This window comes from Capra hircus, chromosome 17 (genome assembly GCF_001704415.2).
Source record: "Capra hircus breed San Clemente chromosome 17, ASM170441v1, whole genome shotgun sequence".
Taxonomy (NCBI): Eukaryota; Metazoa; Chordata; class Mammalia; order Artiodactyla; family Bovidae; genus Capra; species Capra hircus.
In genome coordinates, this window is record NC_030824.1 from 19,164,535 (window position 1) to 19,187,954 (window position 23,420).

General features: G+C 40.4%; 2 protein-coding genes across 3 annotated transcripts in view; one reads left to right on the plus strand and one right to left on the minus strand.

Annotated features, from left to right (window-relative positions):
* The window catches only part of EIF2B1 (eukaryotic translation initiation factor 2B subunit alpha), an 11,435-nt gene extending 9,949 nt beyond the window's left edge, over positions 1-1,486 (minus strand). Inside the window, exons 1-2 of the mRNA XM_005691356.3 lie at positions 1,352-1,486; positions 388-489 (exon numbers count right to left, since the gene is read on the minus strand). Of these exons, the coding sequence (XP_005691413.1) occupies positions 388-489; positions 1,352-1,364 (115 nt within the window). The 5' untranslated portion in view covers positions 1,365-1,486. The remainder of the gene's footprint in view (positions 1-387; positions 490-1,351) is intronic.
* Positions 1,545-22,718, plus strand: GTF2H3 (general transcription factor IIH subunit 3). 2 transcript variants are annotated; one of them, XM_005691351.3, is made up of 13 exons: positions 1,545-1,654; positions 5,221-5,300; positions 9,258-9,364; positions 9,796-9,962; positions 13,099-13,161; positions 14,394-14,423; positions 14,592-14,620; positions 16,985-17,059; positions 18,200-18,253; positions 20,169-20,237; positions 20,639-20,774; positions 21,054-21,090; positions 21,183-22,718. In XM_005691351.3, exons 1-13 carry the CDS (start codon positions 1,642-1,644, stop codon positions 21,250-21,252), a joined length of 930 nt encoding a protein of 309 aa, XP_005691408.1. In that variant the 5' UTR covers positions 1,545-1,641; the 3' UTR covers positions 21,253-22,718. The 2 variants fall into 2 exon arrangements, with proteins under 2 accessions (XP_005691408.1, XP_017916856.1); XM_018061367.1 differs by lacking the exons at positions 13,099-13,161; positions 14,394-14,423.

Here is a 23,420-nt window from a genome sequence, read left to right on the forward strand (position 1 = left end):
TCCCTGGCAGTCCAGTGGTTAAAGACTTCGTCTTCCAGTGCAGGGGGTGCTGATTATCAAACAGCGCCCTGGTTGGGGAGCTAAGATCCTGTATGCCACACAGCCAAAAAACCAACACATAAAACAGAAGCAACATGATAACAAATAAAGACCTTAAAAAAAATGGTTCACATAAAAAAAAATTTAAAAAAAAAGTGTATTTCATTTGCGAAAAGAGACCCATTTGAGGGCTCTCTCCAAGTTGAAAGGACTGAAATGAAGGGAGAAACTGAGCTTGAGGCTGTATTACCTTATATCAGCACACATCCATCTCTCACTTTCTACAATTTTAACAGTTACAAGCAGGCTTTCCTAACACCTGGAGCAATGGAGGCAGACCCCCTTTACCTGTATCTCTTCTCAAGTACTCCAGTAAAGTCCGGATGGCAGCTACTGCTGAGGCCATGTCAGGATCTTCTTTTATCTGAGACTTAAAGTATTCGATTAACTCTGGGAAGGGAGAAAAAAGTGATTCAGCAAATTCATTTAGCAGGAGAGACAACCACAGAGCTTATCAATGACTGCTCACTTTAAAAAGCAAACTAATTTACAAAATAGTTCCTTTGAAGGGTGTTTGGCTTCAGGGACACAGAATATGTTGATGGGAATAGAGATGACATCACTTTACCATTTGCAAGCTCTTTCTCATTTTGAAAAATTTAGCCCGTGTAATATGGAATAAAATGTAAGCTCCACCAAATGATAGTGAAAGGTCATTCTCACCCTTATTCTTGACCCCAAGTCTGCAAAAAATCCCAGAGCCAACCTGCTTACTGATTTCTCCTGCACCCCTCCAGACAGTCTATGCCAAGTCAAGCCTATTCACCTACATACATATGAATGTGATGTAGACGTCTACTCTGCTTTTTTACATGAAAGGTACTATATACATATTAGTTTGCCCTTGTTCTTAATAAAACATCTTGATAACCACTCTAGACAGGCACATCAAATACGCTTTTCTTTTGATTCTGGTACCAGATTCAACAGGGCAGGTTCAAGGAGTCTTACTCATACTTCACATATGAAGAAATCAAGACTTTGAAGACCCACACATTCGTCCGAAATCTCACGTTTTTTGGAGGGCACTGGAAAGCGTGGGCAGAAGGGATGTCTGGGGATACACCCAAGACCCATTCCCTGGATACACGAGAGCGAGAGGGTTTTAGTTGTGACTAGAGGGACCACATCCGACCAAACCGCCTGAGCTTGAAAACTGACCGCGCCCGGAGCCCAGTCTGGGCGTGTGAGGTGGAGGGATCCCTGCGAGGCTCCGCTCTAGGCCCAGCAGGCCCGACGCGTCCCAATTTACCCTTGTTGTCCATGGTGCACTCTGGACCGCGGAGCCTGAGAGGCCCAGAGCCGCACGAGACGCCTGGACTGGTCCCGCCGCCGCGCGGACTCTACACCACACTGACTGACAGCGCGCAGCCACGCTCTACACTCCACTTCCGGCGCTTTGGGGGCGGGGCTGTGGGTAAGGCGCGCGGCCTGAGCCACGCCGTCTCTTACGTCACTCGGCGGCGCCGGAAGTCGGGGTTTGTACACTTCTGTAGGTCCGCTTGCTTGCAAGTGGCTGTTCGCCGAGGGACTCTGGTCGCCATGGTCTCAGACGGTGAGGGCCGCGCCGGCGGGAGCCGGACCCCGGGACTAAGCAGACTTTGCCCGGCGATGACCTACCAAATGGACTGTATTTTGGGGGCTGGGTGGAGCCTGTTTGTTCTTTAAAGGAGTAGCAAATGTATTCATTCGTTCATTCATTCAGTAAATATTTTTGGAGCGCCTCTTGTGTGCCAGGCGTTATTTCATGCCCTGGGAGATACATAGAGAACATGACAGACTAGCGGAGGATACAGTCTAGTGAGCGAGACAGGCAGTAGGCAAGTAAGTAAAAAATAATTTAGAAGGGTGACAAGAGCTGTGACGACAGTATAAAGTGATGATGGTGTCGATTGCGATTCAGGGATGAAACAGGAGGAGCTGCTTTTGATATGGGTCCAGGGAAGACTAGTGATATTCAGACTAAGACTTGAGTGACTTTATAAAGGCTCTGTGAAGGCCTTGTGACAAATTGAGCCAATACATTGCAATGGGAAGACGGAAAGGGGACACCTGCGGGTTGAGGAGGGTGGAGACTTTCGTTTATACATTAAACTACCAGTTACGAAGCTTGATGTCTTAAAGGGAGGAAAAAGAGGCCAGGGTGGTGGGAGCAGGGTGGGATAGAGGGATGAGATCAGAAAGCTAGCTAGCCAGGTGCAGGTCCCTTCTGGGACCAGATCTCTATTTTAAATGTAATACAAGCCGTTTTAGGGCTCCTAGCAAGAAAGTATTACTGATTTACGATTTTTCTTTTCTTTTCTTTTCTTTTTTTTTTTTTGCGAGATCTTAGTTCCCTGACCAGGGATCCAACCCATGGCCTCTTGCAATGGAAGCATTGAATCCTAACCACTGGGCTGCCAGGGAATTCCCTGATTTACTATCTTAAAAGATTACTTTGACTGCTCTGTGGGAAATGGACTGTGGAGAGCAAGAATAGAAATAGGTCCTTTCAGGGGCAGTAACAATTGTCCATGCATCATTTATCTGTTTTAATATCACAACTCTATGAAGGAGGCAGATCTGGTATGGCCCCTGTCTACAAACGAGGAGGTAGAGACCCAAAGAAAGAAATCCACAGGGACATTCCATGTGTATGGATTCACACCTCTCCTGACAGGTGACGCTTTGTTTTTCTCAGGCTTGATAGTAGCAAGGACTGTATGGTTCTGAGAATTGGGGAGTGGAACCTGATGGAGATATAAGGCCAAAGGCTTTTGGGCAGAGGAGGGAGGGCCTGTGGGAGAGATAGTTATTAAGTGACTCTTCTGTGCTAAACACTTTGTTCTGTGATTTACACAACATTCCTGATTCTCTAAGAAGTCCACGATTAAGAGGGCTGAGTGGGGAAGAGAGATCAGAAGCACAGCTAAGTGTAAAATGAGGTCGTGTGTACTGTCATCAGAAGAGAGACAGCACTGTGGGTGGTCAGAAGGAGGCAATAGGGCATTGAAAAGCCACAGTGTTTATTTCAGTTTTTTTGTTGGAGTATAATTGCTTTGCAATGTTGTGTTAGTTTCTGCTGTACAACAGCATAGAGTGAATCAGCTATCTGTATACAGATACCTCCTCCTTCGTGGATCTGCCTCCCTCCCACCCCCAGCCCCCATCTAGGTCATCACAGAGCACTGCGCTGAGCTCCCTGTGCTAAACAGCAGCTGCCCACTAGCTATGTGTTTTACACATGGTATATATGTCAGTGCATATATGTCAGTCCTAATCTCCCAATTCGTCCCCCCCCAACTGTGTCCACATGTGCCTTCTCTATGTCTGTGTCTGTTCTTGCCCTGCAAGTAGGTTCATGTGTGTCATTTTTAGCCACAGTCTTTAGAGTCAAGCAGATCTGTCTTGCAGAGCTGGGTGTTAGCTTTGCTGCTTGTTAGCAGGCCATGTGACTTAGAGCAAGTTACTTTCTCTTGCAAAATAGGAATACCATATTTCATCTGATCTAAGACAATATGATTATGAAATATGCTTTTACTTTATTTAATATATCACTAAGAGAAAAAAATGTGATCAGTCATAATGGTAGGTACCTTCCTGAGTTCAGCAACTGTCAAATGTTAAAAAAAAAAAAAAAAAAAAAAAACAGGAGGGAGTACATCTTATAATTGGTGAAAGATAGCTTCCCTGGTGTCTCATTGGTAAAGAACCCGCCTGCCAATGCAGGAGACATGGGTTCAATCTCTGGGTCAGGAAGATTCCCTGTAGAAGGGAATGGCTACCCATTCCAGTGTTCTTGCCTGGAGTATCCCATGGACAGAGGAGCCTAGCAGCTTACAGTCCACGGGGGTCACACAAGAGTCGGACACAACTTAGTCGGACTCAACAACAAGCGAAAGATAGCATTAAGTCCCTTTCTGAGCTGTCAGCAATGGGACAGGAAGATAGGATTACATGTGCAAGGTCTGACACAGAAAGGCTGACATTTCCTCTCTTCTGAGATGGGGGAGCTATCTTCTGAGATGGGAGAGCCAGGACTTGTTGTTGAATAAGGAGGTAGCAAGGTTTGGGACCTTGGAGAGTAAATAGGATATGGGTATGTAAGCAAGGCATTGCTGCTTTCTGCTATTAAATGAGCATCCTGGGTTTTTTTTATAACAGTGTATGCTTACTGGTTCATATGTCTGTCACCTCAGAATATAGTCTCCCTGAGGGCTTGCATCCAGTGTCCCCAACACCTAACACTGGTACTTCAGTGTAAGTGTTTGTTGAATTAATTAATGTGTTAGCCTGTTTTGTTGTGTCTTTCACTTTGTAGAGAGTAGCTTAATTTTTTTCACAATAAAGTCTTTAGACAGCCATTGCTTTTCGCTCTGGTTTTTACCTTTTAAAGATTGGTTACTAATTGTAATTGGCCTTGCTGGAAGGTGATTTGATGTACCTGGAGCCAGACTGATTCTGCGTCTCCCTTTAAATCTCTCTCCACTCAGCCCTACCCCATGCCTGAAATTCTGCTAGTGATTCTTAGTGCTGGTCCATCAGTGCCCTCTGTCCTTGACCAGACATCTGTGATGCATGTATCTTTGGGGTCATAAAATGTTTACTGAGCATCCACCCCATGCTAGGCATTGTGTTCAGAGCAGAGAACAAACAGTGACAGAAGAGACAAAAGTCCCACTGCACAGTGTTCGTAGTCTACTGCAGGGGTCCCCAACCTCTGGGACCTAATGCCTGATGATCTGAGGTGTAGCCAATGTAACAATAATAGAAATAAAGTGAACAGTGAATGTAGTGCTCTTGAGTCATCCTGGAATGAACCATCACCCCCCCACACACACACACACACAGCCTGTGGAAAAAATTGTCTTCCATGAAACCCGTCTCTGGTGCCAAAAAGGCTGGAGGTGGCTATTGCAGTGCATGAGAGGTGTCAATGTGCAGAAGGCAAGCAAGAGCTCACTAAGGGCCTCCAGAGCTTCAAGTCTAAAAAAACCTTGATCCTGTGTTCCTTTTATGATGTAGCTTATATACATAGAAAGGCATGTAGTGGTGCTTGCTTTGGATTTAATTTATAAATTGGAAATGTTAGCTTTGTTTCACTTTTATGAGGCTAATTTTTTTTTTTGTTAATATTTGCAGAAGATGAATTGAATCTTCTAGTTATCATAGTTGATACCAACCCTATTTGGTGGGGAAAGCAAGCATTAAAGGAGTCTCAGGTAAGGCTGCTTGGGAAGGCTTTTGGATAGTTCTGATTTGACTGAGTATATGTGTATATTGCTTTTTTATTAAGGTATAATTTCATACCATAAAATTCACCCATTATAATGTATAATTCAGTGTTTTTTAGTAAAAATCACAGTAAAGTTGTATAAGCACCACTACTACAATTCCATTTTATAAAACTTCTATTTCCAGAAGGTTCCCTCGTGCTTGTTTGCAGTCGGTCACTGCTTCTACACCCTAGCTGTTATTGTTGTTTAGTCACTAAGTCATGCCCAACTCTTTGCGACCCCATGGACTGTAGCCCACCAGGCTCTTCTGTCTGTGGGATTTCTCAGGCAAGAATGCTGGAGTGGGTTGCCATTTCTTTCTTCAGAGGAGCTTCATGACCCAGGGATTGAACCCACATCTCCTGCATTGGCAGGTGTTTCTTTACCACTGAGCCGCCTAGGAAGCCCTCCCCCGAGTTGTAGGCAACCACTCATCTGGTTTCCGTCTCTCTGTTGCTTTTTCTGGACATTTCATATACTGATTCCATATAATATATAGTCTTTTTTTTTAATACTTTGTATTTTGAAATAGTTATGGAATCACAGGAAATTAAGACTGGTACAGAGAGGTCTGTGTGCTCTGGCTCCAGCTTCCCCCAGTACTAACATCTGTAACTGCAGTACAAAGAGCAAAACCAGGACATTGACATCAGTACAATCTCCAGACCTTTTTCAGATAACAAGAGTTTTGCGTGCACCTGTCTGTGTATGTTTAGTTCTTGGAATCTTAGCACATGTGAGATTTGTGTAACTGCCACCACAATCAAGACACAGCTGTTCTATCCCAAGGAGCTCCCCGGTGCTCTCTCTATGGTTGTTGCAACTTTCTAGTCCCTGGTACTAATCTAATAATATGTTCTCCAGGTCTATAATTTTGTTCCATAAATAGATCCTATAGTATGTAGCTTTTGATGGTAGCTTTTTTCTTTTATTATTTTTTAAGAGAACTTGGGACTAGGCTGTTTTATTTATTTAATTAATTTGTTTATTTGGCCATGACCCAGACCATGTGGCATCTCAGTTCCCCAGCCAGGGATCAAACCCATGCCCCCTGCAGTGGAAGTGTGGAGTCTTTACTGGGCTGCTAGGGAAATTCCTATCCTTTTTTAAAAAATTAATTACTTTCCTTTATTTTTTATTTTTGGCTCTGCTGGGCCTTGTGGCTGCATGCAGCTTTCTCTGGTCTTGGTGAGCGGGGCCTCCTCTCTAGTTGCAGTGTGTGGGCTTGTCTTATTGTGGAATGCCAGCGTTAGGGCGCACAGGCTTCAGTAGTTGCAGCCCGCAGGCTCAGTAGTTGTGGCACATTGCTTAGTTGCTCTATGGCATGTGGAATCTTCCCGGACCAGGGACTGAAGCCATGTCCCCTACATTGGCAGGTGGATTCTTAACCACTGGACCACCAGGAAAGTGTCATGTGTCATTTTGATTATAGTCATTCTAGGGTAAGTGGTGGTACCTCATTGTGGTTTTAATTTGCATTTCCCTAATGACTAATGATGTTGAGTCTTTTGTTCATAAGCTTACTAGCTATCTGTATATTTTCTTTGATGAAATTCATATAAAAATGTTATGTCCAATTTTTAAATTCTTAAACTGGACATGTTCTTAATTAAATTCTTAAATTAGACATGTTCTCACCATTAAGAACAAGTTATGTACTTGATCGTAACTTTATCAAGTTGATGTATGGTGAGCTGCACATATTGAAAGTGTTATGTCTTCATGTATGTATGCATTCATGAAATTATCACCACAATCAAAATGATGAAATACAGATCCATGGGAGTTCCCTGAGAGTCCAGTGGTTAGGACTCAGTGCTTTCACTGCTGTGGCCTGGCTTTCGTCCTTGTTTGGAGAGCTAAGATCCTGTAAGCGGATCGACGTATCCAAAAGAACAAAACAAAACAAAAACACATAAATCCATCACTCCCAGAGTTTCTTCATATTCCTTTGAATTTCTCTCACCCATCTCTCCCTGTTCCCTCCTGGAGGTAGCCACTTATCTGCCTAATATCACTATAGATTCATTTGCATTTTTAAAGTATGTATATACCTGGAATCATGGAGAAGGTAATGGCACCCCACCCTAGTACTCCTGCCTGGAAAATCCCGTGGATGGAGGAGCCTGGTGGGCTGCAGTCCATGGGGTCGCTAAGAGTTGGACACGACTGAGCGACTTCACTTTCACTTTTCACTTTCATGCATTGGAGAAGGAAGTGGCAACCCACTCCAGTATTCTTGCCTGAAGAATCCCAGGGACGGGGGAGCCTGGTGGGCTGCTCTCTATGGGGTCTCACAGAGTTGGACACGACTGAAGCGACTTAGCAGCAGCAGCATACCTGGAATCAAATAGTATATATAGTTGGTTTTTTGTTATTGGGTTTTTTCTTGTTTGGCCTACTGGTCTGTTGTTTTTACTCAGCATAGTTACTTTGACATTTGTCCATGCTGCTACGTGGATCAGTAGTTCATTTCTTGTTATTGCTGAGTAGAATTCCATTGTGTGGCTGGTCCAGCATATCGCTACATATTATCATACTCTCCAGGAAGACTGTCTTACTTTGAACTTTCATCAATGGTATATGAGGATTCCTTTCTTTTTTTGGTACTAACACAAGATGCTCTGTTTCCTTATTTTATCTTTTGCCAGTATGATGCACCGAAAACTCTCTGAGTCTTCTTTTAGTATATCTAATGGCCCTTTGTATTCCTCCTTTGTGTTTTCCTCTGGGGGAGTTTTCCACTTTCCTCTTTGGGTGACCCTTCTTTTTTAACTGGATTGTGAACACTCTTTATGTTAAAATGTTAACTCATTGTCTTTCGTGTCTTGCAGTTTTCCAGTCTGTAATTTGCCTTTCACTTTGGTTTAGTTGTTTTTTGTTGTGTGTAGAAATTTTAATAGGTTTGTTTTACATTTTAAGAAATAGAGTGAGTGAAATTTATCAGTTTTGTTTTCTGCTTAAAGTATTTCTTTCTTTAGTAATATTAATACTTGTCAGAATGTAAATTCCGTGGAAAAAAAAAGGGTCTTCACATGGCACATAATAGGTTCTTAGCATATTTAGTGAATGAATTAATTGAAAGACGTTACAATTACCCATTTAATCAATATGTGTTATCTATTCTATGTGTAGCAATAGTTTGCTAGTAATTTTATCACAGAAGATGTGACATGTTTACTATTCCCTGAGTGTTATACAAAAAACATTTGTGGAATATTGTACTGATGAGGAAATGGTCTCATAAGTAAAATTAGAAAACTATAGTTTCTTTTTCAGATTTGGTGATCCATATTTTTGCTACGAATACATTTATTTATGAACAAATAAGTTGTATTGATTAACAGTATAACAGCTGGAACAATAACAGTGAAAATGAATGTCTTTGCATGTGATTTCTTGTCTCAGTTGGAATTTTAGTCTTTCTTGAGTTTCTATTTCAAATTAGACAGTTTTGATTATTGCAGAGGATGAAATTGTACCTAGTAGACAGTTCTGAATGGGAGGAGAAAGAAAGGACGATTCTTGATAACTAGCATTAGTAAAGATTGATTCTACTGACTAAATTTTGTCTAGGTCAACTGGAGCACAAATCAATCATCATGTTTATAAAAAATGACCATATCTCCTCCCGCTTCCCCAGTTCCATCCCATCCCCCAATAGTAGCTCTTCCTTCCTTTTGCTCTCTTCCATGAGACCTGACCTGCCATGTGTTGTTTTTCTAAGCAAGTCAGAAATGGGCAAGTCTCTGCTGTTCAGAATCAGAAAACTATACCTTTCCAATGTTTTTGCTTATGACCTTGGAGAAGGGAACTCCAGAGCAGATTTTTAGCGTGAATAATTATCTGACATGTGATTTTGGGTAGCTGTTTTAGATTCTTTTGTCTTCTCTGTTTCAACAGTTTACTCTGTCAAAATGCATTGATGCCGTGATGGTGCTGGGAAATTCTCATTTGTTCATGAATCGTTCCAACAAACTCGCAGTGATAGCAAGTCACATTCAGGAAAGGTATGACCATTGTGATTACTCTTCCTGCTCAGTGCTTAAGGACCCTGAGATGAGATATTACTGGGGTAGATAAACATACCTCAAATAATAAGCTGGTAGTAAATTAGAATTTGGTAGGAATTCTCTTCAGTTGTCATCTGAAGAGTGAGAACCACCGGAAAGCGTTTCAAGAGGCTGTAACTGAGTACCTTCTTTATTTCTCTCATTTTTTAAGAAAGCAGTGGAATCATCAAAACATTCCATGGTGGTAGACTCATGATTGCCAATTTGCCTGTTTCATACATTTTGTAAAACTGAAGTTTATGATGGACTCTTGAGATTCTGGAATTGGTGTGGTCTTTGTTATCTCTGCTGAATTTTATTTTGATGTTTAGTGAGGGCACTGAGGCCTGGTATAACTAGGGGGTTTTTTGTCTGTTTTTCTATTTCAGTCGATTCTTATACCCTGGAAAGAACGGCAGACTTGGAGACTTCTTTGGAGACCCAGGAAACCCTTCTTCTGAATTTACTCCCTCAGGAAGTAAAGATGGAAAATACGAGTTGTTGACAGCAGCAAATGAAGTTATCACTGAAGAGATCAAAGATCTAATGACCAAAAGTAATTAATTTCAGCTTTTCTTCCTCCCATTATTGCTATTTGCAGATGGAGTTGAATGTGGAAGTCCGTGAGGTTTTGAGTCCAAAAGTTTGAGATTCTTGATATTATTTACTTAATTTTTTTTTTTCTCTCTCTCTTTTTAAAAATCATGCCCACAAAAGCCTGTGTGATGCTTGCCTGACCTCTGCAGCATGGACACTGGTCACCAGCCTCCACTTGAAACACTCTAGTGTCTGAGGATAGCCTGTTTTGACCCATTTTTCCTCTTTCTCAGACCGTTCTTTCTTCCATTTTTGACTTTCCCTTCATCTTGTTTCTTCCCTTTTTAAAAATATTAATTTTGTTCATTTATTTTCAGCCGTGCTGGGTCTTTGTCACTGCACTCAGGCCTTTCTCTAGTTGCAGTGAGCAGGCTTCTCATTGTGGTGGCTTCTCTTGTTGCGGAACACAGGGTCTAGGGCCCGTGGGCTTCAGTACTTATGGCACACGGGCTTAGTTGCCCTGAGGCATGTGGAATCTTCCCAGACCAGGGATTGAACCAGTGTCCCTTGCATTGGCAGGCAGATTCCTAGCAGGGAAGTCTATCATTTTATTTCTTTAAAAACTTTTTTTTTTAAATTCCACACCGTGTTTTTCTTCCTCTGTATGTTCTCGTCCAGCCTCCCCATTAATTGTCATTTGTGTATGAACACTTCCCAGTCTTTGTCTCTAATCCAGCCTTTCTTTCACACTGCACATGTCCCCACTGAAGTGTCCCTCAGCCTCATTAATAAGCCCGAGACTAGTTTCATTTTCTTTCCCCTCAATTACACCACCACTTCATTTTTGTCACCCCCATCCACCTGCTTTTCCAAAAGCTTTCATTTTAACTGCTTCCTTCTAAACCAACATCTAATCATCTATAAAATCCTATTACTTTAGTCTCAGAAGTACCTTCAAAGTCTGACCCCTTATTACCTGCCATATAGCTCAACTGTGGGACCGCTGACATCTTGGGTGGGGGAATTCTTTGTTGGGGGTGTTTCCTGTGCTTTGGAAGATAAGAGTTAGTTGCTCAGAGTCATGTCCCACTCTTCGTGCCTCCATCGACTGTAGCCCCCAGGCTCCTCTTGTTCATGGAATTCTCCAAACAAGAATACTGAAGCAGATTGCCATTCCCTTCTCCAGGGGAGCTTCCCAGCCAGGGATGAATGCAGGTCTTCCACATTGCAGGTGGGTTCTTTACCATCTTAGCCACCAGGAAGGCCCTTTGGAGGACACTTACTTAGCAGCATCCCTGGCCTCAACCAATTGGATGCTAAAATATCCCCCAGCTGGGGCTTCCCGGGTGGCACAGTTGTTAAAGAATCTGCCTTGTAATGCAAGAGACGAAAGAGACACGGGTTCGAAACCTGGGTCAGGAAGATCCCCTGGAGAAGGAGATGGCAACCCGCTCCAGTATTCTTGCCTGTAGATCGCATGGACAGAGGAGCCGGTGGGCTGTGGTCCATGGGGTCACAAAGAGTTGGGCGTGACTGAGCACACTTGCAGGTACAAACCAAATGACCCTCTTCCGGCACAGTTGCCCCGGTTGGATCATTATAACAGCTTCTTTCTCCTTCTTTCCCCACTCAAGTCCTTCCGCTCAGCCCTCTAGAGTTATCATTCTAAAAATCAGAATTAGTTCCCTGCCTCAAAGACTTTTGCTAATTCCGTCTTGCCTGCAGGCAGTGGTTTTAAACTGTCTCCTTTGTCCAAATCACTGGTAGGGAAAAGGCAACTCTGGAGACAGTGGACCAGTGATTTCTCTTGGGACTGAGGGGGAGCAGGAAGGGACTGGGAATGGGCCTAAGTGATCTTTTGGAGTGATGGAAATGTTCTACAGTTGGATCATGGTGATGACATCAACTCTAGAAATTTACTGGAAATCATTGACTTGTGCAGTTAAAAAGAGTGAATTTTGAGATCTGTAAGTTACACCCCAATAACATGAAATACTGGACCCCACTTCATCGTTTCCGATTCAGTGGGTCTAGGGAGGGTCCAGTGCTTTGGATGGTGGCTCACACGGTAAAGAAACTGTCTGCCAATGCAGGAGACCGAGACCCAGGTTCGATCCCTGGGTCGGGAAGGTCCCCTGAAGTATGAAATGGCAACTCCCTCCAGTCTTCTTGCCTGAAGACTTCCGTGGTAGAGGAGCCTGTTGGGCTACACTGCATAGAGTCTCAAAGGGTCAGACGCGACTGAGCATAGCACAGCACCGCACCAGGGAGGACCCAAGAATTTGTATTTTTCTTGAGTTTCCAGGTGATGTTCCTCCAGCGGGTTCTAGAATCAGATTTTGGAAACCACTGGCCTCCAGCGTAAAGGCCCAACTTCTCAGTACAGTGGTCCAGACCTTTCCCGGTCTGACCTCCTCGTGGGGCATCAGCACTCCTGGACCAGTTTCAAGCCCTGTTCCTACAGGGTGTTAATCTGGACTCCCACCTTGTTGAACTGGATGTTTAGAATTTTGATTTTTATGAGTGATTTTTTTGTTGTTGTTGTTTTTACTCAAGTCTCCAGATAAGCTGTGAACTTTGTCCCTACTTCCCACAGCCAGGGTAATTTCTCCAGTCCTCTTTTCACTGGTCCAGCTTTCCCGGGGCAGTGGGAAGGAAGAGGTAATAGAAAAGGCTCAGAGCCTAGCCAGGGACCTCTGTGCAGGCTGCCCTCGGTCACACACAGACTTTTGTACTACTTGGATCATTGAGAAACCAGAACCTTCCCCAGTAACACTAGGATACTTTTTAGTATTTATTTTTATAACAAAATTTACCATTTTAACCATTTTTCAAGGTACAGGTCAGTAGCATTAAGTACATTCACACTGTTGGGCAAACATCAAAACTATCCATTTCAAGAACTTTTTCATCATCCCAAACTTAAAATTAATACCCATTAAACAACCACCGCTCATTCCTCCCCATTCAGCCCCCAACCACCAGGGTATTTTAAATTGAGAAAATGTTTAACAGTTGCTTATCTGTGTTTATAAACCCAGTTTTGAAAATGTTATCTGATTTCCTTCATATATATGAATGCTTTGGTTTAAAAATGATTTTGGTTCAAGAAAGTACATAAATATTCTCTTTTTAATGCTTTTTGTTATTTACAGGTGACATAGAGGGTCAACACACAGAGACTCTGCTGGCAGGATCCCTTGCCAAAGCTCTTTGCTGTATCCTTGTTTTTTTTTCTTTTTTAACATGTGTTTGTTTATTTTATCTTTGGTTGTGCTGGGTCTTTGTTGCTGCCTGGGGGCTTTCTCTAGCTGTGGCAAGCGGGGGCTACTCTGCACTTCGGTGCTCTGGCTTCTCACTGCTGTGGCTTCTCTCGTTGTGGAGCTTGGGCCCTAGGGTGCGCAGGCTTCAGTGGTTGCAGCACGTGGGCTCAGCAGTCTCAGCTCAAGGGCTCCAGAGTATAGGCTCATTAGCTGTGGCACACGGGCTCAGTTGCCCCGCAGCATGTGGGATCTTCTCAGACCAGGGATCGAACCAGTGTCCCTTGCATTGCAAGGTGGATTCTTAACCACTGGACCACTAGGGAACCCCTGCTGTATCCTTGGTGTTTTAATCATTCAGAAGTTTGTTTTGTGTTTTCCTTTAATAAAGATACCTTAACTTGTGATATTTCTTAGAACCATGGATGCCCACATTACTGGAAGGCATGCGTATTCTAAAGCAGAAGATAATAAAAATGCTTTAACATGTTTTTAGGAGAAGCTGTAAGAATGAGAAAACTCTACTTTCTCCAGTATGTCTTAAGAGCTCACAATGAATTATTCTTCAGGATGTTTCTCTGTTTATTATTAGACAGATTAGAACTTTTTTTTCCTTCTCTCAAGTTAGAAACAGTGTTTGATTTTAAAAGCCTTTTACTGACCCTGGGGCTTATTAAATGAGCAGCTGGTTCTCCCCAGGAGAATTAGTTATTTTGCCTACCTTTATAAGCATGTTGATAATCTGTCTGTGTGACATTTTTTTCAGTCTTATGTAATTTAATTTGTTTTGTACAGTATCGAGTGATCCCTCCGTTCCCAGACTGTGACTGGGGGTGTCTGATTGTCTGTGTATGGTTTACAAATTCGTCATCTCATTTGGTTGGCGTATTGATTTACTTGTGCCAGTATTCAAATCTAGGACATGATAGATAGCCATGCAAATCTATTAATTTTAATTTTCTTGGAGAATAATCATATTTCGGTCAGGTTGCAAAACCCACTTGATTGCAAAGTCAGTAATTGGAAGCTCCCAATCTCTTTTGTGTGTTTATTGTGAGTCATGGAGCTTTTCCTTTTTTTCAGGTAGGTGGATGCTGAATTTATTTAACTATGATTTGAATTTATTTGTTCTGTTACTGTTATTATTTATGAAACAATATATTTAAATTCCTTAATTCTAAGAAAATAAGACATTCATAGAATGAACAAGGAAGTTAAAGGTGAGAGCCTGCAATCTTCTATGAGACTGTAGTTCTTTTTATTTTTTGAGACTGTAATTCTTATGTTACTACTGTAACTTTGAGGGGCTGTTTTAAAATTGGTGAGAAAACTTTATACATAAAATGTTCAGTGAGATTCAGTTATAATCTGTTTTTATCTCTTTATAGATAATCAGGAAATGAAATCAAGGATATTGGTAAGATTAAAAGAAATCTGTACTATGTTTTTATACCAGCCAGAGCCAGTTAGAAAACAGACTGAGAAATAAGACCCATTTATAATAGAAGCAATAAATATTAAGATTCCAGAGTTAATTAACAAGTAATGTGTAAAGTTGATTATGATGAAGAACTGAAATTCTTAGAGACATAAAAGTATTGAATAAAAAACCATATTTTTTTCTTTTTTAATGTTTTCAGTTATTTTTATTGATGTATAGTTGATCTACAATATTATATAGTTACAGGTATATAATGTAGTGATTTGCAGTTTTTTAAAGGTTATATTCCATTTATAGTTATAAAAATATTGACTATATTTCCCATGTTGTGTAATATATCCTTGTAGCTTTTTTTGTCTGTAATAGTTTATGCCTCTCAAATCTCTACCACTGTGTTGCCCGTCTCCTCTTCCCTCTTCCCCACTGGTAAACCCTAGTTTGTGGAGAGCCATATTTTATTCTTGAATGTTAGTTTGTCTAAGATTAAACTGTAAGTTCAGTGCAATCTCAGAATATTAATCAGATTTTTTTTTCCTGACAGAGTGGGGGGATTTTAAAAAAGTCAAGAGTTTACCTAAAAGAATAAATCAGTGGGTATAGCCAGGAGCTTTCTGAAAGAGAATAGTAAGCAGGCACTTGCTCCAGTTGACTTAAAAACACACAATATTATTGTCGTGAGTTTAAGTTTTATTCAGGGCTTTATGAGCTTTATAGCTCAGGAGACAGCCACTCAGCTGTCAAGAAACTGTCCCAAAGAGGTAGAGGAGAGACAGTTTTTGTGGGTTTTTTTTTTTTTTTTATGGCTAGGAAATTTACACAGTCAAGTATATCTCTTGGTAAAAGATGACTGCTAATCACAAAGAACAGATATCTCAAGTTAGTGATTTTATTGCTTTTCTATTTTTTCAGTTCTTGCCTACAAAGAGGCAAGAATCTGGGGTTGTTGAAATTCTTCCTGAGATACCCATCTGACTGTCTAAGGGCCTGTTTATCCAAAGCACTGAGTGCCTCATCCTGCCTTTCATCCTGGACTCCTTTCAGGGTGCGCGGTCGGTGGGCAGCTGCAGTGGGTTCCCATTTAACCCTTGGAGAACCGGGTGGGGAGCAGTGCTCTTTGTTCTTTATTCACACTCCTTTAGACGTTCAGACACATTATAAAGCTACAGTAACAGTGTGGTTCTGGTACAGTAGTATGCAAACAGATAAGGGGTACATAGTGGGGTTTGACACAAGATAAATGAAACACTTCAAATGTGTGGGAAGGAAGTGGATTATTCAGTAAAAGATACTGGACCAGTTGGTTGGCCATCAGGAGGAACACGAAGCTAGATCTCACTGCTTACCCCTAAGCACATTCTAGTAATGATCAAACGTGTCAGTGTAAAAATTCGAGTCATAAAAGTGCTGGAAGGAAATATGTGTTTATCATCTTCAGTTGGTGAGTATCTTGCTAAGCATGATGTAAAACTTTAAAAGGAAGCTTAAGACCTCAAAAAAATAAAACCCCCAAAGCAAGGGAAAAAGAAAAAATCTATTAGGAAAATGTGTTTTCAACATAACTACGTGACAGGATTAATGTAATATTTCTAAAATAAAAAAGAGCTTTTGTAAATTAATTTTTAAAAGTCAGGGTTGACTCCAAAGGAACAGGTGGGAAACATGAGCAGTCTGCAGAAGAGGAAATGCAAAGGGCCAGGTAGCGTTTGGAAACATGGCAGCCCTACTAGTGGTTCTTCTCTTGCGTTGCCCATGAGAGGATAAATTAGTACAGCTTTTCTGGAAGGCAGGTCAGTAATATGTATCAAAATGAAATGTGCAGACACTTTAGTAATCCCACTGGATTACTGGCTCTTAGAAGCCAGTCAGTTGTGCAAAGGGTAGATGGGCGTATTCATCAGAGCATTGTCTAAAATTGAGGTTTGAAAAAAAAACTGAGATGTGGAAACTGCTTAAATGTCTTCTGTAGGTAATTGGTTAAATAGTCAAAACCTAGGAACTCAGCATGAAGGATGATATACACTCATATTTATTGACATAAGGTTGTTTCCCCCAGATATTGGGGACTGCAAAACGAGGTTGCAGAATACTAGGGTATCGTCCTGGGTGTGTGTGTGTCTGTGTCTGTTGGATGTGAATGTATATACATGTCCACATAGATGCTCTTTAGAAACCATTAACAAGGATTATCTCTTGAATGATAGGATTTGGGGGAGATTTTTAATAACTACAAAGATAAATTAGAAAGATGACATTGACTGTAGTTTGTTGTATACTGTGTTGACATTTGAGTAAGAGTACTAGCATGTGGCTGAAAGGTATTAACATGCATATGATTTTTAGGTGATTAAGGCTGCAGAAGACAGTGCACTGCAGTATATGAACTTCATGAATGTCATCTTTGCAGCACAGAAGCAGGTGAATCGAGAGCCTTCTTTTTAAAGAATATTGCTTTCATAATGAAGGAGTTAATTTTACTGTTTGAATGGCCTGCTTAAAGAAATAGTCTGACTGAATACTTACTAAGGGATTGGGAATCTGGAATCCATGTTTTATACTAGTCATTTTTCTATTTTGAGTCCCGCACCCTTGAGAATCTAGTGGATCCCCAGAAGAATATGCACTCAAACTCACTTTTGTTTATAACTACATGTATAGTTACAACCCTGTTTAGCCCATCCTTAGACTTCAGGCTAAGAATCCTGAGTTTTATAACAGTTTGCTGCATGTGTGGCCTCAATTTCTTTTGTCTTTCTGCTTTAGGGAGGTTTTAGGTAGTGCAGTGGTAAAGAACCCTCCTGCCAATGCAGAGATGCGGGTTCAATCCCTGGGTCAGGAAGATCCCCAGGAGAAGGAAATGGCAACCCACTCCAGTATTCTTGCCTGGGAAATCCTACAGACAGAGGAACCTGGTGGGCTACAGTCCATGGGGTCGCAAAAGAGTTGGACACAACTTAGCAACTAAACAACAACAATAAATATTTGCTATTTTTACTTTGTAAATAATGCAAGTGTTCAGATGAGTTATCATTAATACATTTTCTTCTTTGACATGTTGAAAAAAAACTTTCTTAAAACTTCAGTTTAAAAAAAAACAACACTTCAGTTTTCGGATATCCCTGATGGTCCAGTGGTTAGGGCTCCATGCTTCTATGGCATGGGATATAGGTTTGGTACTTGGTCAGGAGACTAAGATCCTGCATGCTGTGGTGGTATGGCCAAAAAACTTAAAAAAAAACTTCCGTTTTAACCTAAAATGCTGCTATAGTCACCTGTAAAGTTTTCCATCTTGGAGTGGCAGCATGATATAGTGAAAAGGCCATGGACTTCGGGGACAGGCAGGTTGGGGGTGACAGCATTGTTTGCCCTTGGCTCTGTGACCACCACCCAGCCAAGGCCTGGGTGTTTCAGTGTAAAATGCACATCAGATATCTACTTGCAGTGTAACCATGCATATTAAATGAGTCGTTTTAAGAATAGAGTCTGGCATATAGTAGGTTCTCACTATAAGGTAGTCTTTACTATTCCTGTTAATATTTTTTGAAATGTCCATTTCAGAATATTTTGATCGACGCCTGCGTGTTAGACTCCGATTCAGGACTCCTCCAACAGGTATATTTTAAATGAATGCTTGATGGTGGTTCTGAAAGCATAGTGAGTTCTGTTACCTGTGATAAATGCCTCTCACCCACCAGTCTTCACACAGCTTTAGGGATTATCCCTTATGATACTTTAGATTAGAGCACCAGCATCTCTCTGGTTCCTTTGAAATTCTTATTTATATTCTACATAATGATTTGATTGACTTTGTAAAAGTATTATAATTCACTCATTAGAATGAATTCAAGCAGCACAGAAAAGTATTTTTAAAAAGAGTAAAAAAAGAAAAGAAAAATCTGTTCAAATCCTTTCATCCCAAGGTTATTGTTAATGTTAGGTGACCAGCATGATCGCTCTATACATACAGATGGAAGAGTAGATCACTAAGCAGAGAATTTTATAAAAATAGGATCCAGATCTGTGCTGTCCTTAATGGTAGCCATATGACTGTTGAGCTCTTGAAAAGAGTCTGATCTGAATTGAGAAGTATGTGAGTATACAGACTGAATTTCAAAGACTTAGGATGAAAAACAATGTATGATATCTCATTAATGATTCTTATACTGGTTACATGTTAAAATGATAATGCTTTGAATATATTGAGTTATATAAAAGATGCTACTAAAACTATCTCTTCATTGTTCTGTTTTATGTGGCTAAAAAATTAAAAATTATGTATGTTGCTTATATTATGTTTCTCTTGGACAGCACTGTTAGATGTTACTTTTAATCAAAACATGAAAATGAGTTTTGCTTTAACTGAAAAGGAAAAGGAAAACCAGAAAACTAGAAATAAGACTGAAGACAATACTAAACTTTTGATAAATGTTTTTTGATCACAAGGAACATTATTTCCTAAAAGATCAGTTAAAAGCATAAAATTACAGAAAACTTTGAGTTTAGGTTACTGCTGGGGATTGACTGGGGAAGAGGGGTACAACCAGAAAGTACACCAGCCTCAAAAGTTCTAGGATTGTCCTGTTTCTTAATCTTGATGGTAGATGCATGGTGTTTATTGGAATGTGAAGTGGTACAGCCTCTTTGGAAAACGATCTGAAACTCCCTCAGAATGTTAAACATAGAATTACCAGTTGAGTATGCAATTCCATTCTTAAATATTTATTCAATGAAAACATGTCCACACAAAATACTGTCCATGAATATTCACAGTTGTGCTATTCGTAATAACCCGGAAGTGCAGACAACTCAAATGCCTATCAGTGGATGAATGGATAAACAAACTGTGGTCTGTCCATGTGGTGCAATATTATTTGGTCATAAAAAGGAATTGAAGTACTGATACATGCTACAAGACTACAATATGAATGTACCTTGAAACCCTTATGCTAGGTGAAAGAAGCCAGTCATAAAAGGACACAGCTTGTCTGATTCTGTTGATACAAAGTGTCCCGAATAGGCAAGTCCATGGAGAGGGAAAGCAGGTTGGTGGTTGCCAGGGGAAAGGAGTGACTGTTAATGGGGATGTAGGGTGATAAGATGTTCTGCAACCAGATAGCGGGGACAGTTGCACAGCTGTGAATATTCTAAAAATTAGTAAATCGTACATGTTAAAAGGATAGCTTTTATAGTGTGTGAATTACATCTCAAACTGTTAACTGGAAAATATAATGAGAGTGAATGAGCATGGCAGGAATAAAAATTTACCACCAGCAAACAAACAGGAAAAAGGACTTGCAGTGTCTTATAACTGCAGGCTTCCAAGGGTGAAAGGGCATGGACCAAGGGGAAGACACAAGCTGTTTGAACATCTGGAGAGGTGGCTGCAAGTTTTGAGTCCTCCCTCACTCTGGGAAGAGACGCCCTTTTAATTTGCTATGTTGTAGACCTGAAGAGTTGGTGGTAAGAATGACCTCCATCTGTAAAAGCTAGTGCACACGTGGCAGTGAGTCCTTTGTGTGTCTTACAGGCTTGTGACATCACAGGGGGACTGTACTTGAAGGTGCCCCAGATGCCTTCCCTTCTGCAGTATCTCCTGGTAAGGAAGCGTCAACAGTGAACCTAATGCCTTGAGTCAAGAGAGACCCTTGTTTCCTGGGGACTGAATGGGAACAAGACGGATGATGCCTAGTAACTAGAAGAAAGGAGTAGAGGGGTGACCTAGGGAATTCCAGCTTCCAGTAGTCTTTGGACCGTGTAAGTTTTATGTAGAATGTTGTATGACTGTTTACAGCACAGTGCCTGTGTGTGGAGGTGTTCAGTAATTGTGGAATGAAAAATAGACATTTCTCAACAGACATTCAAGGGAAATCCAGTTTAGTATTCTCAGTGTTTACTGGCTGATGTCTAATATCTATATCTTGGCTTCTGGTTGTTTTCCCCTGTGTTTTAAATAAAAATTTCGTGGTCATTTTTTGTTTATTTGTTTGTTTCATATAGTGGGTTTTTCTTCCTGATCAAGATCAGAGGTCTCAGTTAATCCTCCCACCCCCAGTTCATGTTGACTACCGGGCTGCTTGCTTCTGTCATCGAAATCTCATTGAAATTGGCTACGTCTGTTCTGTGTGCTTGTCAAGTAAGTTCGTGTACTGAGTTTTTCTTTTTAACGTCTTTCTTTGGTGGGGGCCAGGGAGCACTGTGTGGCGTGTGGAACCTTAGCTAACTGACCAGGGATTGAATACGTGCCCCTTGCAGTGGAAGTGGACTCTTAACTTTTAGACCACCAGGGAAGTCCTTACTGAGGACTGAGTCCATACTCAGTTTTTCTATGTTGGAGGGGAGTGTGCAGAAGATATCTTCAACTGTGTTGCTTCTAAATCATCCTGGTGTTTTTTTTGTTTGTTTCAATGTACAGTATTCTGCAATTTCAGCCCAATCTGTACCACATGCGAGTAAGTATCTTTGGGGTTATGTGGCTGGCTCCCACTTACCAGAGATTTAGAGCACTAAAAAGTGTTTTATTTTTTTCTGTGTATTATTTCAGGACAGCCTTTAAGATTTCTCTGCCTCCTGTACTGAAGGCCAAGAAAAAGAAACTGAAAATGTCCTCATGATAATAAAAATAATTTCCCTATCACTTAAGGCTGGTTATAGAAATTATATGGCAGAATCTTTGTTAGGGAGGCTCTGAAAAAATAGAGATGTGTGTAAGATGATGAGCTTTCTTACAGGAAATATTGTGAAACATCATCCTTATCTTGTGCTTCTGGGGGGCTGATTTATTTGAGGGAGTCATTCTATGCAGTATACCCTAAAGTCTTTTCTGGCTGGTTTTTGTCCAGAAATGGGGGAAGAAAGCACAAATTTGAGACTTTTTTTTTTTAATGAGATGATCATTTGTCAAAGACAGTCTGTCCTGACTGATGGAAGGTATCAGAACCTACCCAAGTCTGGGTCCTTACTGTGAAATGTACAACATGAAATTTGGACCCAGTTCTGGAAAAAAGTGACTATTTATGGAGTAATGGCATCAATCAAGATAGAACATCTTACTTGAGTCAACACTTAGCTTCAACAGTATTCATGTAAATAAAGTCCTTATTTTCTCAATTGAGATTTAGCTCCATTTATGATCAGGTATTTATTCTTTTGTCTGACAGCACATGTTTGAACAGTTACCTAAATGAGAGTTTGTCACTGAGTATCTCCAAAATCTGATTTTAAACGAGTATGGAAAGCGAGTACAGTAGTCAGGAAGGAACTGTTTTTTCAAAACCAGTTGTGTGAAAAGCTTATTTGTGAAAGCCAAAGTCTGGGTTCGCAAGGGGAGTTTCTCCGGGAGAATGGATTCTTTCAAGCTAAGTGTTGCCCCACATAGAATTCATTCCTTTTTAGAGGAGGGAAAAGGCGTTAATACTGGAGAATGGTTCTTTGGAAACTTTGGGCTTAATACTGAAAACTTGTATCAATTCAAAAGAAAAGTTATTTGTAATTTCAACAGTAAACAGCTTATTTTTCTATGTAACCTGGAAGTTACTAAAAGTCCTTATAAATTCCAGCATAGTGTAGGAAGGGTTTTTAAGAATGGTGGCCAGTTTGATTTGTTTTTAGAAAATACACTGACAGAAACCTATATGTGTATACAACATTATATATAAATAAGATTTTAATTTTCTTTTGATACATCTCAAAAATTATCTCAAATATTTAAATAATTTGGTATTTGGTTAGATTATTTCAGGTAGGTTTTATATTCTGGATTTACAATTTTGTTAACAGATACACAAAGATTTTGGTGGTCACTTTCCAAGTATTTGTTAATCTCTAAGTTTAAGAATGTCTTTTTAAAATAATATTTAATGTTTCACAGCCTAAGTGTAATGGAGATCACTATTTTTAAGGCTAGGTAATAAAGCGTCATATATCTAAAGATGACTAAATTCAAACAAGCTTATAAGGTTTTTGTTACTACTTTTTCATTTGAAATGTTTTATGAACTGTCTTAATTCTGTTTAAATTTTAGCTGTTGTGTTTATGGTTTATTTTAAATTTTTATAATAAAATAATTAAAATTTTCATATTTCCCTGAGTTATTTCTTCTTATTGGTTATTTCATGCTCATTCATCTTCAACTGTGTACTTTTTAACTGGGTTTGTTCACGTCAATTTTTTATTCAACTCTGAAGAACTTTAATTTCAATCTTGCTAAAACTATACACAAAAATATTGTTACAAATACTATACAACTATAGATTGGTATGAAGTTTTTAATAGAAGATTTTTTACGCACCGTACATGGATTCTGCCCGTGAATTGGTTTACAGCTCATCTAATAGCTAAAAAAATGAGTGAACATTTATTGAGTACTTACTGTACATCAGGCATTAGGCTAAGCTTATTAGGTGTGTTGCCTCACTTCTCACACAACCCTATTTGGGAGAGACTATTACCTCCTTTAAAGATGAGGGGGGCGGAAATAAAGCTGAGGAAACCTAAGTTTAGATAGGTTAAGTGACTTTCCTAAGATCACTTAACATAAAGGAAGGTGAAATTCAAACCATGCAGTCCAACCTCAGACCCTGCACCTTTAAGTCACTGAGCTATGATAACGCTTGCGATCCTTTGAGGCTGCTGACGTAAGAAAAATGAATTTTTTTTTCCCCAGGCAGAATTTTGGTAATTTTGCATCTGTTCTAATGGTGCTAAAACTTCGTGTGTGTAGTTTGAGAAGACCTACTTTCAGAGATCTGCGAGCTCTATGTGGTGGTTGTTCAGTCGCTAA